This window comes from Neovison vison, chromosome 3 (assembly GCF_020171115.1).
Source record: "Neovison vison isolate M4711 chromosome 3, ASM_NN_V1, whole genome shotgun sequence".
In the NCBI taxonomy this organism is placed as follows: Eukaryota; Metazoa; Chordata; class Mammalia; order Carnivora; family Mustelidae; genus Neogale; species Neogale vison.
The window spans coordinates 218142986-218161639 of NC_058093.1; the positions used below are offsets into that span (position 1 = coordinate 218142986).

At 47.2% G+C, this 18654-nt stretch overlaps 1 protein-coding gene across 1 annotated transcript; it reads right to left on the minus strand.

The window, feature by feature from the left end:
• Nucleotides 1–12737: 12737 nt before the first annotated feature.
• Nucleotides 12738–18621, minus strand: C3H5orf52 (chromosome 3 C5orf52 homolog). The gene is made up of 3 exons (XM_044241079.1): nt 18261–18621; nt 15909–16017; nt 12738–13086 (listed from the first exon to the last, which is right to left on the minus strand). The coding sequence occupies exons 1-3, from the start codon at nt 18479–18481 to the stop codon at nt 12889–12891; spliced, it is 528 nt and encodes a 175-aa protein (XP_044097014.1). The 5' UTR covers nt 18482–18621; the 3' UTR covers nt 12738–12888.
• Nucleotides 18622–18654: the final 33 nt, after the last annotated feature.

Here is an 18654-nt window from a genome sequence, read left to right on the forward strand (position 1 = left end):
GGGACTCCTTACTGGGACACTTAGCCCTGAATAGCGGTCTTAACTGCAGATTTTTGTGAGCTACAGGAATGCAGAGACCTACCTATCTTGGTATATCATATAAATACAAAGATGGTCTCGGTTTGAGTCAAGGAAAAATGGTTGCCTCTGAGAACTGGGCAACTGGGGGATGGAGTTGGAGTGTTTGCTTTTCACTTCTACCCTTTGAACTTTTTGAACGTTTTAACTGTGTTTCACCTATTCAAAAAATAATGTTTCAGTTTGTCCCAAGAAAGCTTATTGGAAATTTAGTTTTCCATCTGCATTTTCCTGGGATTCTGAGTCAGTAGGTCTAGGGTGGAATCTGGGAGCATGCATTTTAATGAGCTCCCCAGGGCTTTCTGATGTGGGTGGATCATTGACCACACTTTGATGGACGGTGATGTCAAGAGAAAATCTTGGGCTCTGGGCATCAGATCCACTACGGAAATCCCAGCCCAGCCACTCCCTACCTATAGGACCTTCAGCCACCTCATTGAGCTTCCTCTTGCTCATCTGTAAAGTGAAGATAATAATCCCTACCTCACCAGTTGAGAGTAATAAAATCATGTATGTAAAGCACATTTGGCATAGTAAATGCTCAGTAAGTATTCTCTAGTTATTTAACTAGAGGGGTGCTCTGTGAAATGTTTCATGAAATGAATTAAACAGAGGCCAGAGCAGAGACATGAGACCAAGGTTAATAGGCTTGGAAAACAGCCACAACAGTGGAAAAGCTCAGCTCTGGCTATGCATGTGCCAGATGTGTTTGCAACCCCAAGGAAGGAAGCCAACTATTAAAAGTTTAATGATATGTTTTGACTGCTACAACAAATGGATAATAGGCTCTAAGGCAGCTGCCAGAGTGAGCGAAGAAGGTATCACAGAAAGGGCAAGGTTTGCACTGAGTCAGAGGGCAGGGAGTGGAGGGACATTCAAGGCAAAGAAATCAACACGTACAAAGCCTCAAACAGGAGAGAACATCTTGTCGGAAAAACAAAGAGCTCAGCACATCTGAAAGACCAGAGCAGGAGATGAAACAGGGAGCTAGGTGGACACCACACAATCAGGAATACCTTATAACCTACAGAAAATGGGTCTCCTGGGCTCTGGGATCTCTTTTTGAAATTTAAAGTGCCAGATTCCACCTGCTGGAGAAATGGATATCTCCCAGTCCGGGGCAGAAAATATGCAAGATGAGCCTGCCTGAGACATCTTGTCACCCCCAGAACGTAAAGAGGCCATTAAGGACTTAGAAGCCAACTTGAAAGGGGCTCCCACAAGCCGAGGACAGGCCAACTTGAGCATCCAAAAGAATTATTACAACGGGCTTAACATCAAATATTTGAAGATCCATAAGTTAGACCCACAAATTCCTAAAGTTACATAAAGAGAAACAAAACTTCATTGGTTGCCTTTGATGACCAACACCAGTTCATTATTCTGAAAACTGATATTAAGTCTGTATCCTTCCTTTCTTATACAAACCCTCTATAACTAAGGAGTTTATGAGTGAGAAATCTTTATTATAAAGAATTGGCTAATGAATGAGAAGGAATAACAAAATTAGAAGGAAATGTCATCTTTTGGCAACCCCAGATGAAATAATGGGTCCAGACAATGATCATCAAAGCTTCTAAGTGATGGGGTCAATGGGGAACTTCATAAAGGACTTAACAGACTGATGTCAGCTGAATCTACAGATGAATCTTCCACCGCCAAAAATGCAATGACCGGACATTATGTGTCTCTGGATGTAACCCAGTAGGAAACACAAATGAAGCATTTGTACTTTTCCCCTCCTCTTACCTCCCAAAAAAAACCCTAAACCTGAATTGTATCCAGTTTGTAGCCTGATCGGTATAAAAGAAATGGAAGAGACAGAGAAACATGCTGAGTGACCCAAGAAGTGAATCAATCAAATTCATAAAATAGGAAAGCCCATATCCAAATGACCATGTATTCAATAAATACATGGCCTATGGGGGGAAAAAAAAGTGGGAAAAGGAACGTGTTATCCATTTTAAAAAGACTTAAGAGACATGTCAACCGATGCAGTATGTGAACCTTCTTTGGACCCTGATTCAAACCTGTTGCAAAAAATGTATTTCAGGGACAATTTTAGGAAATATTAAGAAATTGTTAATTTTGTTATGTATTAGAATGGTTTGTGTTTTCTTAAGGATTTATCTATAGAGATACATTCTGGGGACACCTGGGTGGCTCAGTTGGTTAAGCAGCTGCCTTCGGCTCAGGTCATAATCCCAGCATCCTGGGATCGAGTCCCACATCAGGCTCCTTGCTTGGCAGGGAGCCTGCTTCTCCCTCTGCCTCTGCCTGCCTCTCTGTCTGCCTGTGCTCACTCTCTCTCCCTCTCTCTCTGACAAATAAATAAATAAAATTTAAAAAAAAAAAAGCTATAGAGATACATTCTGATTTCCCTCTGGGTGAAATTATATGGTACTTGGATTTGCTTTCAAATAATACAGCTTTTTAAAAATTGAGGTGGGGGGACGCCTGGGTGGCTCAGTTGGTTAAGCAGCTGCCTTCAGCTCAGGTCATGATCCCGGCGTCCTGGGATCGAGTCCCACATCAGGCTCCTTGCCTGGCGGGGAGCCTGCTTCTCCCTCTGCCTCTGCCTGCCGCTCTGTCTGCCTGTGCTCGCTCTAACTCCTCTCTCTCTGACAAATAAATAAAATCTTTTAAAAAAAAAATATGAGGTGGGTGGGGAGCAGATGAAAAACGAATGCCCAGGGGTTGACAGTGTCCCAGCCAGGTGATGGGTATACATGCATACATTATATTGTTTCCTTGGCTTTTGCTTTTGTGTACGATTGAAAAATTACCACGAAATGCCTTTGTTATACAAATGTTGGGCCTTTTTCAAACCTCACCTCCTACCTTTCCAACCTGTAAGTTCCCCCATGTTTCTATAAGAAGGAATCAAGGTTCACAGAGCTAAAGGCCTGCCCAGAGTCACACCAAGGACAAATGGGGAGCCAGGTTCAAACAGAAGTTTCTCTAGCCCCAAAGCCTGTTCACCTGTGTCATAAGAGAACAGAGACACCAGACATACCTGCCCCCAGACACCTGCCTCCCATCTCCGAAAGAAGCCTTGCCAGGCTGCCCCTGAGGACCTTAGGAGTGGGAAAAGCTAAAGAGGGACAATCAGAGAAGGCCCTTATGGGAGGAAAGACTCCAGGGTAGCTGATCCAACCTCATGCCACAGAGCTGGTCACAGCCACCACTTAACCTGCGGTCAAGCCCAAGGTCACATTGCTAACTGGGTCCCTGGCTGGCTAAGTTGGTATATCATGCAACTCTTGATCTCAGGGTTGTGAGTTCAAGTCCCAGGTTGGGTGTGGAGCCTATTTAAATCAATCAATCAATCACAACAAACCCAGACCTTTCTGTTCCCATTGGTCTTCCTTTGAAATTCAGACAGATTCTCTTACAAGCTTGTGGGCACAGATAGAAATATTCATAGTAGTTCATGTCTTTTTTATTTTATTTTATTTTTTTACCGAGGAAAGGATATATATGAGCTAAGAGGACAAGTGTGGAAGGAAGGCCTCTGTTCATATCCCAGGTTGGCCGCTTTCTGGTTGTATGCCCCTTAGTAAATACCTTTTAAAATGAGTTGATGTAAGTTTCTTCTACTTTTATACAAATAGGTCTGGTTTCCCTCTGGTCCTTTCGCTAAATGAGAATACCCAGCTAGAAGCCCCGTGAGGCAGAATCATAAATAGCAGAGTCAGGAGGCCTCTATTCTGTGGTACCAACATCCACACTGCAAGTTCTAGCTGACCTGACATACTGAATTCAATTTCTTTAGAGAAAAGCCATCCTGTTTTCTGCCTGGGAGAAATGTTACCTGCACTTTGGAAACTTGAGTGTAGAAAAGAGTAGGACAGTGGTTAGGGGCAGGTATCCACCACCCCACAGGCCCATCTCCCCAGGTTGTGTGTGAGTTATTTTATGCTAAGTAGATACAAAAGAATATCATAAAAATATGTTTAAGGCCTACAAATAACATTAGAGGTGACACCATAGAGGTGACTCTTAGTAACTAGCTTAAGGAATAAAATCTCCTATTTTTCATTCTCTTTCCTCCTTCCTCCCTTCTTCTATAACCTGTTGACTTTGAGTCCAAAGCCTCCTTCAGTTCTTTCAAGCCAGCTGACTCCCATCTCCTCCTTAGTTGGCTAAGAGAATGTTCTTGGCTGCTACCTTCACCTGTTTCATTCATCCAGAGCTCTCCTCTTCTTCCATATTCCAAGCACTTGTTGAAATCTCTCATTCACCAATGATCCACCTTTCTTTGAAATGGAAACACCCCCCAACATGGCCTTCCCAAGCCCCCATGGCTATTTTCTCTTTCTCCTACAGAATTTGTCACCTTCTAAATGATTTATTTGGTTTATTTGTCTCCTCTTATTAGGATGTAAGCTCCAGGATGGCAGGAATTTTTTCTTTCATTGTTCTACTGTCAGGGCCTACAAGCAGACTCAGCATATAATAGAAATTCAAGGAATATTTGTGGAGTGAGGTCTTCTTCCTAGTTCTCTTTGCTGTTGAGTGTTTAGTACTTTTTTGAATTTTCTATACTTCTATTTCAGTGGTGTCTCAAGAAAGAGGAGAGGTCAACATGGGTGCTAGTCACACATCCTGAACTAGAAGTCTCAAAGTCAGTTGTCTTAATGTGGGGGGATGGGATGGGGGGATCGTGGACCTCCATAAGATGATGATGGAACCTAGAAAATATACAAATCAGCATTTACGTCTAACATTTTACGTACAGTTTATGAAGATCACGAACGTCATCTTAAGGACCTGTGATCTTAGAACATTTCCGGAAAGATGCAGAGAAAACCGTTAACTTGGTGGTCCCAGAGAGGAGCAAGAGGGCAGTTCCCATTTCGTTATATTGACTGTATATTTCATTTTTCTATAAAGAGCAAGTTTAAAGTTGTAGAAACTAGTTAAATATTTTAAAGGAACCCGTGTTCTCACACTCTGGGGTGATCACAAACTCATTGTCTTCAGGGGCCAGGGAGTAAGTGCACTTTGCTTTAGGTCAAAAATCATGGTAGGAGCTGTTGCTAATCAGAGCTTGAATACTGCACCTAAAGTGCTTAACCTCAAGAGTGGAAAACATAGACCAAATTCAACACCCACACTGTCAGCCCCAAGAGGACTATTGGTTAGCAACCTCTGATTTGCCCTCTGCTTAGAGTGATAGAAATCATAGGCTGTGTTTGAAAGTCTTTCTGGAGGTGCCTGGGTGGTTCAGTCATTGGGCATCTGCCTTGGGCTCAGGTCATGTTCTCAGGGTCTTGGGATCGAGCCCCGAGTCGGGCTCTCTGCTTAGTGGGGAGCCTGCTTCCTCCTCTCTCTCTGCCTGCCTCTCTGTCTACTTGTGATCTCTCTCTGTCAAATAAATAGGTGGGATCTTGAAAAAAAAAAATCTTTCTGGATAGTCAATGACTCTTCAGTGACAGAGCACATGAATCTCTGAGGCAGTAGAAGGAAAAAGAAAGCAGAAAACATCTGGGAAATGACCCGGGAGTTCCAAAGAATATGGTCAGTGGTACATAATGCAAATTTCACAAAGAAAGGGGCAGCCAAGCTTCCCTTTGTCCAGGCCCTGCCAGTGGGAGCTCCCAGTCCCATTAGAGAATGAAGGGAATATAGTGAGGGACGGTAACACCAGGTATGACAGACAGGCCGGGCGCATCCAGGAAGAGAAAGTTCACACCAGGGCGGGCTTCATGAGGGTGGAGCAGAAACCAGGCCCTTAAAGGGTCTGAGCTGAAGTTCAAGTGGAGAGGAGGGAGGGCTGTATCCCTCGCAGGGTAAACAGTAGGAGCAGAGGTTCCAACTAGAAAATCAAGAGGCCTCTTTGGAGAAGAGAGAGAATTCATGAGGTTTGGCTCTTGGGAAGAAGGACAGGAAATAAGTTTGGAAAGCTTGGTTGCACAGGCTCAGATGCTCCTGGCCCTCTAATTTGCTTTTTAAACAAAGCCAAGGAACCATCTTTCCCTGTGACCATTTTATCCTGCAGAGCCTGTGTACTCGCCCAGTAGAACTACCAGAGGGAGGCCTGGTTGGGGCCCCAGTGACTGACCACTGCTCCGTGACCACGTTCCCACAAGGCACTCACTGACTAATGGGTTATGTGTATATCGCAGTCCAACCTCTCCCTCATGAAGGATTAACTGAAATCCAAGGGAAGAGAGAAGTCCACCAAAGCCCAGAGACAGGATGTATGCCACCCAAAGTCTCAAAGCAAAAGGAAGGGGGCTCACTCTCCTACACCTGGCTGCCTCTCGAGGTTTACACGTGAACTTCAAGTACATCACAACAATTACAATTACACCCCAACCCCCTTCACATTTACCCAGCAAGGGGCCAGGCCTCGTGCCAGGTTGCTGATGTGAGCGTTCGCTCACTGAGTGTGAGCTCAGTGAGCTCACTACGAAGGTAGGTACCACAATTATTCCCATTTTCAGATGAGAAAGTAAAGCTCCAAGGTCAGGGGGAGGGTAAAATAACTTTCTCCTGAGAGACAGAGCTAAGATTCTGACTCAGAATCATCCAGCTACAGAGCACACATCCATCAGATGAACGAGACCTTTCTCCGGAGTGAGGAATGAAGACATGGGCAGCCTTCCAGGCTTGTGGGCAGCATTTCCAGTGGCCGAAGGGTTGAACAGGGCAGATACAGCCCATATAATTCTCTCTGTAGAGCCCAAAGGAGGCACCAGGCACCAACAATCAGGGTTTTCATTTGATTCATTTTTCCCCCCTAGAGATGTTCAAATGTAAGCTCCATGAGGGCGGGAAATTTGAGTCCGTTTCGTTCTAGCATTTTCGAGAGGGCCAAACAAGGAGCTCAAAAAACACATGCTGAACGAAGCAGAAGGTGAATGCTGGTGAGCCACAGGAAGAACTGAGAAAGACCGTCACACAGAGCTTCTCCCCGGGGGTCACTCCAGCGGTGGAACCTTGGAAGTGCTCCCAAGAGGAGCACACTGGCTGAAATGATCTCATCAGGAATCATTCTGCGAAGTGATAAATACATGAGTAAAGCAAAACTCACCCTAAATTATCATTTTGTATAAGGCTGGCTTTGCTCAGAGCAGATGTCTCTCCCATCCATTCAAATGCTGGTGTTTAGGGAGCACTATTGCGTGCCAAGCCCTTTGCCACATCTCAGGATCTGAGAACTGGAAGTAAGTCCCCATATCAGCCACCAGGTTGCAGGTGGGAAAGCTAAAGCCCAAAGGAAGTTTACTTGGGGGTGTAGGGAGTCCCAGGCCAGCTCCTGGTTCTGCCCCCTCAGCTCTCAGAGCCCGGCAGAGTTCCAAAGTCAGCAGCTGGACCAGGCTCTGTACTGTAACACCCAGAGTAACACTTCTGGATTCCACAAGGAGCCGGACTGGGCTACGTCCCCACCTCTTTGTGTTATGGGTCCCCAGGAATGAAATGACTTGGCCACCCTCCCTGACCCCAGCGCACAAGCCTGTGCCTTCCTGCAGATGATAGCTGAATGCACAAGTGTCTGCTGACCCCTTGTGGTCACTGTGGGATCTGTCCTGGCCCAGCAGCCAGGGCCTCCGGTTGCTCCTCTGGGACATTCCAGCCTCAGAGAGCTTTCCCACCGTTTTTAACCCCGTGGGCTCCTCCCTACAATCCCAGGAGGCAAGGAGAGACAGGATTCCCACTCCCATTTTACAAATGAGTGTGGCATCGTCCTACGATCCAGTCCCAAATCCATCATGAGTTCCTTACCTGCCCAGGTGACCTGCACAACAAGGCAGGCAGCTCTCAGGTTTTTTCAGCCCCACAAACTCTCCGAGTGGAGAAGTGACTTGCCCAAGGTCAGAGTGAATCCAGGTACAGGCAGTCCAAGTGAGCAGGTCACCCCATGTCCCCACACTGATCAGGAAAACTGAGGATCATGGCAACAAGAAAACTAGTTCCTCCTCCTTTGTATTCGGACTGTGTGCTGAAGGGCCACATGGAGAGTTGAGTGGATGGACAGATGGATGGATGGATGGATGGGTAGACTAATGGGATGGATATGTAAGAACTCTGTGTTTCCTCCTCACTGCAGCTGGAGAAGCTAGCTGCCTCCCCCGCTCCCTGACAAGCTATGGCTGGAGTACTAGCTGCCTAGCCCCTTGGCAGCCTGCTCCACACTCACCTGCTGGGGTTTTTTGTTTTGTTTTTTTAAAGATTTTATTCATGTATTCGATAGAGGGAGGGAGGCAGAAAGCACAAACAGGCAGAGCAGTAGGCAGAAGGAGAGCAAGAAGCAGACTCCCTGCTGAGCAAGGAGCCTGATGTGGGGCTTGATTCCAGGACCTTGGGTTCATGACCGAAGATAAAGGCAGATGTTCAACCGACTGAGCCACCCAGGCGCCCCTCCACACTCACCTGCTGGGGTTTCGAAACCACTGCCCCTGACCTGCCATGAGGGGAATGATTCCTCATCCAGGACTCCTGCCATGTCACTGACCTCTGTGGAGGAGAGTCAGGGACCAGGGCCATAAATAGGTCCACAACACAGGACTCCCTCACAGAGCTGTTTCTGCCGCCAAAAATGGCTGGAATTGAGTTTGGTGCTCACAGTGGGGCTGTGGATCACCAGAGTGACCGGATGATATGGAAAGAGAGTCCCCTATGCGTCTCGCAGCCTGGCTCAAACCTACTGACTCTGAGCAAATTCCTTAGCCTCTCTGTGCCTTGGTTGTCTCACCTGTAGGATGGGCACACTACCTGACAAGTGTCGTGAGGACTGAATGAGGTAAGATATGAAGTGCCTTGCATCTAACAGGTGCTCAGTAAATAGAACTTCCCTCCTTTTGTTCCAGGGCATGGAGAAATTCTGGAGAGGGAAGGAAAACACGGTCCACTGGGTCCCTGGCAAGTCTTCTAAACTGGGAAGTTTTTCCAAGTACTCTAAAGTAGTGACAGGGGAGGTATATAGGGGATAGTGGTGATAGGGCAGGAGGGGAGGAAATGTATTTTCAGCAAGAATTGAAGGTGTGCTCAAACAGACTTGATCTGTTTAAAAGAGAGTAGCATTCATCTAATGGGTAAAGAAGATACAGTATATACACACAATGGAAACAACTCAACCATCGAAATAAACAAAACCTTGCCATTCGCAAAGACGTAGATGGAACTAGAGGGTATAATGACAAGTGAAGCAAGTCAATCAGAGAACGACAATTATCAGATGATCTCACTCATATGTGGAATTTAAGAAGCAAAACAGAGGATCATGGGGGAAGAGAGGAAAAAATAATGTCAGACGAGGTTAGAGAGGGAGACAATCCAAAGAGACTCTTAATCATAGGAAACAAACTGAGGGTTGCCGGAGAGCAGGTGGGTGGGAGGATGGGATAATTGGGTGATAGACATTAAGGAGGGCTCTTGATATAAAGAGCACTGGGGGGGCGCATGGGTGGCTCAGTGGGTTAAAGCCTCTGCCTTCAGCTCAGGTCATGATCCCAGGGTCCTGGGATCGAGCCCCGCATCGGGCTCTCTGCTCGGCAGGGAGCCTGCTTCCTCCTCTCTCTCTGCCTGCCTCCCCGCTTACTTGTGGTCTCTGCCTCTCAAATAAATAAATAAAATATTTAAAATAATAATAATAATAATGAACACTGGGTCTTATATAAGACTGATGAATCACTGACCTCTACCACTGAAACAAATAATACACTATATGTTAATTGAATTTAAAAACAATTTTTTTAAAGAGTATCATTCATCTGTCCCTGCCCTTGGAATGTTCTTCAGACACAAAGGATATTCCATGAGCTTGCCCAAGGGTGAAACTGAGAACATCTTTTCACAGCTAAGGGGCAGTAGGAGAGATTCCTGTGCCTTACTCCATCCCACTCATCTAGATCTCCCTAACCCAGCCTAACTCTCCCTAAACAGCCTATCTCCATCCCAGGATCACTGACAAAGTCTTCTAAGCCACTTGGTAGAAGGGAGACTTGGGGTTTTGTCCAGCTGACATTACAGCAGAGGCCTTTGCAACACTACCCTTGAAATCACGCTCCAGAAGGCTCTAGGTTCCAGGCCCTCCACTCCCAATGAGAGTAATAAAGATGGGGAACTTAACACATGGTGGTTAGGAGACGGTCTCCAGAACGAGACAAGCATATGGTGGCCTTTGCCATTTACTAGCTGCCCAACCTTAGGTGGGATTCTTACTCTCTGGGTCTCAATTTCTTACCTATTAGACGGGGCTAATAAAATTACCTACTTTGTTGTTGGGACGGTTCAAAGAATCATGTTTGAAAAGAGCTGAGCCTTGTGCCTGGCACAGGAGTGCTGAATAAATGTTAATACGGTGATAGTCTTGACTACTGGAATGGGCTTCCGGGTGAGACTTCATCTGAACCGAGAGTTTTGCACATGTGCACATGTGTCACAGCAGCTACCAAACTAAAGACTCTCTAAACCTCTCCTTAGCTTCAAGATTCTATTTCTCGAATAATATCTTCCCATCCCTCACCCCTCCATTCTTCCCTTGCTGTTTTTTCTTCCCTTTAGTCTTCTTATTCCTCCCCAACAAATTAGGCGGCCTATCCAGAATTCCATTGCTGCTTGTCCACTGCTTAAATGCAACGTCCCACAGTTTTTAATGCAAAAATGGGAAGACAGAGTCTGCACAATCAGAGGTGAGTTGGTGACTTATAAAAGTGACTTCCCATTAGGTTAACATCTCACTCCCAGGGGATCCCCCAGTCCTTTGGGCCACAGTATGAGGACGCCAAGACCTGCCGCCAAGGCCAGCCATCCGGGAAGATATATGCGGCTGGAGGCTAGACTGGAGTCAGGCTCAGGGAAGCTGCATTAAGTGAGCTCCTGGAGGCAGGCAGATCTCCCAGGGACAGTTTAGAGAAAGAGGAGCTGGGACTGCTCTGTGGGCCCTCTGAAGACTCTAAGATCCCCACAGCCTTTCCCCTTTCCTGGCACACTGGCTGATGGCCAAGGAAAAATACCTATCGAAAGGAAACAAACACACCAAGATAGGAATGACACCAAAGTGTCAGCAGTGGTTGATCTACCAGAAGAGGTTTTTGACAGATGTGGTCACATTGCTTGTATGATAAACTGTAAATCTTTAAAATCAATTATTCGAATCAGCTGTGATTAGCCGAGAAAAGAGACAAGAGCTTAGAAAAAGACTGTTTTCACCCCCACTGAAAAGTAGCACACTCCAGTTCTCAAACGGAGACCATAGAGGAGGGAAAGAAAAACATCATGAACCAGATCAGGCTCTTGCTATTCCGTTTAGGGGAAAGCCTGCTGCTGGGCAGCAAACCTGGAGAGGGGCAGGATGCGGAGCAGGTAGAGTGAGGACTTCCTGGGGAAGCCTTCCAAAAGCCACCCAGAGGACAGAGATCCTTACCTAGCAGGTGCTGTGATGCAAAATGATCGCTCCATGGCAGTCAGGAAACTTGCTTCTAGTTCTCTGCCACTGACTTGTGGCAGGACCCTAGGCCAATCAAGTCACCTCTCTGGGCCTCAGTTCCCTCATCTGTAAAATGAGGGGACTTTATTCACTTAAAAAACATATATACTAGGCTCTTGCTCTGTGCCCTGTGCTAAAGCTATAATACAAAGGGGAACAGTCATTTATTCAGAAAACAATCAGTGTCAACTCCATTTACTAGGCATTGTGGTTACAGATGAGTAAGTCGGCATCCTCACCATTAAGACCTTCACATTGTCAGGGAGACAGTGAGCAAACAAGAAATGGCGAACCACAAACCCGGTGCAGACAGAGGTGTGGGCACAGCAAGGAGTGGCCTTTTCTACTGAGGCCTCGTGGGGGAAGTGTTCAGGGAGAGGCCTGGACTAGATCTTGGAGGATCTTTGGTTCCTGCTCTCAAAGACTGTACCATCTAATTAGGGGCCTGGACAAATGCCCAAATGTTCTTGTTCTACCACACAAGGCAGAATGAAGCCACCCTGGGAAATCCAAGTTCAGAGGGGAGAGGAAACCCATGTGACAAAGGCAGGGGAGGCTGGGGGAAGGGCAGGCAGGAAGCAGAAGGAGATCCAAAAAGTTGTGCAGAAAATAGCATTGAGATAAACTTTGAAGAATGAAGAGTTTCCTGAGAGCCCTGGGGGGCTGGAGGGGTATGTTGGATGAGGGGCCTGTGCATGTAAAGGGACAACGTGGGGACTGTCAGGGTGTAGTCGGGACAGCAGGGAGGCCAGGAAGTGGGGACTGGCAAGGCTGGAAGCCATCGGGAGCCATCAGGATCAGAGCCATCTGCAATGAAGGGCCCTGGCCTAAGCACTCCACATCCTCACACTGGCTCCAGGAGGCAGGTTCCCTCACTACCACCCCATTCTTTTAGATAAGGAACCAGAGGCTCAGAGAGGTTACAAAGTCACACAGCTGATGGGTGGCAGATAGAGCACTGAACCTAGGTCTGTCCAATGCCTCACCTTGACCCCTCGCCACTAGCCAGTCGCACTACTGAATCCTTCCCATCTGAGGTACCACACCCTGTCCCAGGACAGTTGGCCTGACATTTCACTTCAGACACATGGGTACCAAAGCTCGATCTTGGCCTTAACATTGGAAGCAGAGGCTCGATTGGGCCTCCTCCCAATCAGGCAGCTACAGGACCATCCGCATCGCCTTCACCAGAACGGATGGAGTGGTGGGGCAGGGCAAGGAGTATTACACTTGCTGAGAGCATTTGCGCTCCACGGTCCGCTGGTCTCATTTTATTGTAGTTCTACAATGGTGTAGGTGGGTGATTTCTGCCGTCACCGCCCACAGCCTCTCATCGTCATGAACATGGGGGGCAGATCATTCTGCCTTGACTAGGGTGGCTGGCTTTTCTTGTTACGCTGGAGTTTGAAGTGGACCTTGTACAGGCGGATGCTATCCAGGTATTGCTGGATGATCATGGATTCCCGTCTCCAGCGCCCCAGCTTCCTGAGCTGGTCTGTCATGAACTTTTTCTTCAGGTGGTCATACAAATGGCTCATCTTTCTCTTGGTCTTGTCTGAGGCTCTTATCTAAAAAACAAAAACAAAAACAAAAACAAAAAACAAAACAGAGCTGATGTGAGGATGAAGAGGCTACTTCACAGAAAGCGAGACACCTGTGCTGCCGAGGTGGTGGAAAATGGCCTGGGTGGACTCAATATTCCCTAAATAGATTGACTCCTAGTGAGCCTCCGTTTCCCTATTTTGTAAAATGTGGACATGGAACTGCATAATCCTTACGGTACCTCTGACAGTCTGCAGCCCAGGACCCTGAGTTGGACCTCAACATCTCTATTGGAAAACTGGTCAGAAAGAGCTGTGGGGGTGGGGAAGGATCCTTAGAGCCTATCACCATGTCCCTATGACTCACTTAGTGCTTCCCACACATTGTCTCTGACATTCCCTACATCACATGGACCTCATTCTTTTGTCTAGCATATCATTTCTGTCCTGTATCCAAGACTGTAAGCGCTAGGAAGGCACATCCTTCATCTTGCTCACTCATTTGCTTATTCCAAACAGCGAGCTGTGAAATGGACACTAAAAAAATCAGCTGCGGGTCTTCAAAGCAACTACAACGTAGTCAGGAAGGTCGGGCACGTGCCCAAACACTTCTAAGTGAGGCAGAGAGTGACACATCCCTACAGGAAGTACAGAGCTCCAAGAAGGGAGATATGGAAAAAAGCCTCGTGGAGGGTTGACTTATAAATTGGGATTGGGTCTCGAAGGATGCGCATGTGAAAACAGAACCAGGTGAGAGGTGATCCTAGGAACTGACATTTTCGCAAACTCTCCTGGGGATTCTAAGCCCAGACAGAGTCTCAGAATCCAGCACCATGTAAACAAAGGAGAGCTCCATGAAGGTCAGTCAGGGTTGCCATGATTATCTGAGAAAGGGAACAAAGCCTGAGCCAAGAACCTAAGTGGATCTTGGGAACAAGGAGTGAAGAAGGAGGGTGGGTGTGTTCTCAGAGTGTGCTCGGATGATTCCCAAGACACAGGGTTTTAGGGGTTCTTGTCAAGGTCCTGAGAAACCAGTGGCTAGCTACAGCTGCCTCTTCTTCTCATGTGAGCACTTTCGGGAGCAAGACAGAAACACCACCATGCTGCCACTCAGGCGTCCCAGCCACTGAGCTCCTACAGGCTGGGCCCTTAGCAAATCACCAGGTCTACAAGACTGAAGACAGTCTTTACCCTTCAGGGAAGATGTCAGTCAGACCCAGGTTTGCAAATCTACAGTGATGCATTGTGTGACCTTAGTGAAGTTACTCCGTCTCTCAGAACCTCAATTTCCTGAACTATTAATAATACATAATACATTGGGCACCTGGGTGGCTCAGTGGGTTAAGCCTCTGCCTTCGGCTCGGGTGCTGATCTCAGGGTGCCTGCTTCCTCCTCTCTCTCTCTCTGCCTGCCTCTCTGCCTACTTATGATCTCTGTCTGTCAAATAAATAAATAAAATCTTTAAAAAATAAAATAATACATAATACATAGTACATATGGATGTTAAATACCTAAAACACATAAGGGCTCAATACAGCGTTAAAAGGAGAACTCTGGGGGCGGCTGGGTGGCTCAGCGGGTTAAGTCTCTGCCTTCAGCTTGGGTCATGATCTTAGGGTCCTGGGATCGAGCCCCTCGTCGGGCTCTCTGCTCAGTGGGGAGCCTGCTTTCCCCTCTCTCTCTGCCTGCCTCTCTGCCTACTTGTAATCTCTCTGTCAAATAAATAAATAAATCTTAAAAAAAAAAAAAAGGATAACTTCTGGATGCCTGGAGGGGGGCACAGCCCTCTGGTTCATATAAAGCACCTCAGGAGAGTCTCCAGTTATAGCATCTCACAGATCCTCAGCCCACTTGCCAGGGATAGAACATCCCCTCCCCTGCTGGTGATAGAAACTGGCCAATCCCTCCTGGGCCAATCAGAAGAGCCCACACCACCTGGCCACACTGACTGGGGCAAGGATGGGCCAGTGAGACACCCTGGGCCAACTGGAGTTTCTCCAGGATCTGTCCAGTGTGAGCCAAGAGTGGAAGCACTCCATTTCCTTTCTAGGCTACAGGCCAGGGTTTCCTGTGGCCATGCTCACTGGGGACAGCCAGCCTGATGATGATGCCAACATGCACAAAGACACAGAAAAAAGTTGCAAAGGGGAAGTGGAAGATACCTCCGATGGTACTGGAGTCCCTGGCTCCTCTCATCCCAAATATTGGTGACCTTGCCCTACCCATCCTGATGATGTAAACACATTGTTCTCTATTCTGCTTGCACTAGTTCGTGTTCAGTTTGAGTCACCTACAACTGAGAGGATCCTAATAGATCCTGTTTTACAAACGAGAAAAGGGAGTCCTGGAGGAAATGTCATCCCCTGAGGTCACACAAAGCTCTCTCATCCATTGCCAAGTCCATTCTCTTTCCACAACATCATGCCACTGAAGTTTAGCAGAGGAAGGAACACCCAGACCCCTGTTCTTTTGGTCTCTTTGGCGTTTAAGAGGATTTAGCACCATCTCTTGAGCCTCTTCTACTCTTTTTAATGTCAGAATCTCACAGTCCCATCTAGATTTGGCCCTGAACATGGAGAGAGGTCAACAGAATCAAGAAGGGGGCAGCAACTCAAATCTGGGCTTCCTGCTCCACTTAAAGAAATGAGTACATTCTCACAGTCCATCGTGTTCCCCAGCTTCTTCCTAGTGCCCAACACGGTGCCTATCCTAAGCAGCCTCTAAGGATGCATTTAATGACTCTAAAATCTGTGATTCCCCACCACCCCTGCCCAGGCTACTGGGGAGAGTAAAGTGAACATGGGTCAAGCCACTAACACCTTCTAATGCAAAACCTTTGATGACCTTACCTCCATCTCATAGATTCGTTGTGCACTGAGGTTGTCACGAATAATCACCCGAGATAAGTTACTCTTGGGTAAAAACTTTTTCACCGCTGCTTCACTAGAATTCATTAGGCTGGAAGTGGGAGGGAAAAGTGGCACAGGGTGAGATGGCTGGGGCCCAGGCTAGGACAGGGACTGATTTGATGGCGTCCGAGGGGAGTGACTGAGGCTTCCCCGGGATTCTTAGGAGAAGCACAGTTGTCATAATTGTCAGAGGAGCAGGGAGTAGGCCTAGGCTGCTTCTTGCAGAAAATGTGCACTAAATGGGTATTTTCTGGATGCTGAGAGGAAAAGTCATCCTGAAAGGCCCACAGCAGTCCACAAAAAAGAACTGTCCTCAGAAGCAGCCAGTTTAAGAAGAAAAAATATGATGAAATGGGAGGTGGGGGTCTCAAAGAAGAGCAAAAGCTGTATGGTAGGGTGCAGAGGGACGAATTTGATTGGGGTTAAGTGGGGAGCATGTGCTTGGCACTTGGCAGGGGGAGGGATCAGAGGAAGCAGGGCAAAAGGGGGCTGGAGGTTAGGTTGGTTAATAGGGGAATCCTAAGGGAAGAAGGAATTCTAAGGGATGAGGGTTTTTGGAAGAAGTTTAGAAAAGTGAGGCCAAGTTTGTGGTGGAAAGAGGTTTGAGGAGTCTTCCTAAGATGGGATGGGAGGGGTTGGGGGAGGTATGGACTGGAGCCAGGTGCCCTAGGTGAAACCAGAGGTAAAAATTTGGCCAAAATGAAGAATTGGTCAAGAATGGATAATGCCAGGGGTGCCTGGGTGGCTAAGTGGGTTGAGGCCTCTGCCTTCGGCTCGGGTCATGGTCCTGGGGGTCCTGGGATGGAGCCCCGCATCGGGCTCTCTGCTCAGCGGGGAGCCTGCTTCCTCCTCTCTCTCTGCCTGCCTCTCTGCCTACTTGTGATCTCTGTCTGTCAAATAAATAAATAAATAAAAATCTTTAATTTAAAAAAAAAAAAAGAATGGATAATGCCAGGCTTTTGCTTTTTGATAATTTAGTTACACCATGAAGTGGTTCTGCACATATGTACCTTTAAATGTTTTGCCCATTTTGAAATAATCGTTCATATTCTCTTCCTAAAATTTGTAAATTAAATGTACAATAGGGAAGCAATGGAATAATTATAATTAGGTCATATAAATAAAATACTGTGCAGTCATGAATAGAACATATATCCATGTGTTGGGGGCAGAAGGGGGAGGTTGAAGGGGAGTAGGTAACACAACAGTGAAATTTCTTGTGACAGATTTTTCCCCCAAGAGATGTATCACCATGTTGTAGTACATATATATGAATGGACCTGGAAGAATATACACCAAAATGTTAACAGTGTTTGTCTGTGGCCATTCATTTTGCTTGTTTGTCCTGTCTGATTTTCCTATAATAAGTGTATAATACTTTGACAGGACAAAATAGACAATTTTTAAAATTTAAAACATTTTGAAGGATTTAAAAAAATCGTTTTCTAATTCATTTTCAGCCAATGAAACTATGGTTTCATGAATATTTTTACATTAATAGACTAGTATAAACAAATATCCTCGATCTCCCATTTACATTTTTCTGACAACAAAGGCATGAAAAAAAAAGGCTGACACACAAAAAAGGAGATGCTCACATAAAAACGTCTCCCATATCCTGTTTTTAAAAAAAGAAAGAAACGTAAAATACTTAAAGACACATAAAATCCTCTTCATCTACTCAGCGATGCACCAAATTTACCAATACTTCTGGAAAAGTTTAAAAGGGAGGGGAGGACAGTGACTGTAAATACCACCTTTCAAGTAATAAACGGTCATTTTGAACCAAATTGTTTTTCAACGCAAGGCCTCTATGGGAACCTAGAGGATGCTGCCAGCGTTGTGGAATGGAAGGGAGGGAGGGTAAGTTGCGGTCTATGAGGACTCGGGCTGAGCTGAGGGGCTCTGTCCCAGGACTACTGGGTAACACAGAAGCTGGGGGACCTGGGCCTCGCTAGGATCTAAGGAAGTTCAAGGCTGGCCCAAAGGGCACTGGAGACCCCCGGGCTATGCGACGTCTATCCTGGGAGACTGAAGGTCCGGGGAGATTCCGAAGATACGCAGGTACGAGATGGGAATTCCAGCTTCTCCCGGGAGTCGGAGCTGAGGGCGTTTGGGTTCCCAGGCTCCAGAGGGTGCGAGGAGCTGCACTAGGAAGGAGCCTGGCTCGCTTGGGGTTTAAGAGAGTACCCGGCTCTGAAGTGCTCAGGGCTCCGGGGGAACCAAGGCCGAGGTCCCAAGGGCCGCTGGAGGAACGGGGGTCTGGTAAAGCCCTGGGCACTCGGGCCGAACCTGAAGAGCACCGGCTGCTGCGCGGTCCGCGGCCGCAGGAAGCAGATCTGCGGCTGGGTCGCTACGTGGATTTCGGGTTGGCTGATGAATCTAACGTGCTGGGAGGCCAGGGTCGGGGTGGTGCCGGAACTGGTGGTCGCCTGGGAGGCCAATGAAACAGATGGCGAGCTCAGGTTCCATGTGACCGAGGGCCTGGACTGCTTGGCAGCCGAGTCTACCATGCTAGAGAACGACTCGGCCAAGCGAGCCAGAGCCTGAGCCAAGCTCGGAGGGCGAGCGCGCGGACGCGGAGTGAATCCCTGGGCCCACGCGGCGCGCAGAGCAAAACGCGTTGCCCGAGAGACGCGTGACGGAAGGTAGGACCTTGGGGCGGGACGTATGCGCGGAGTCTAGG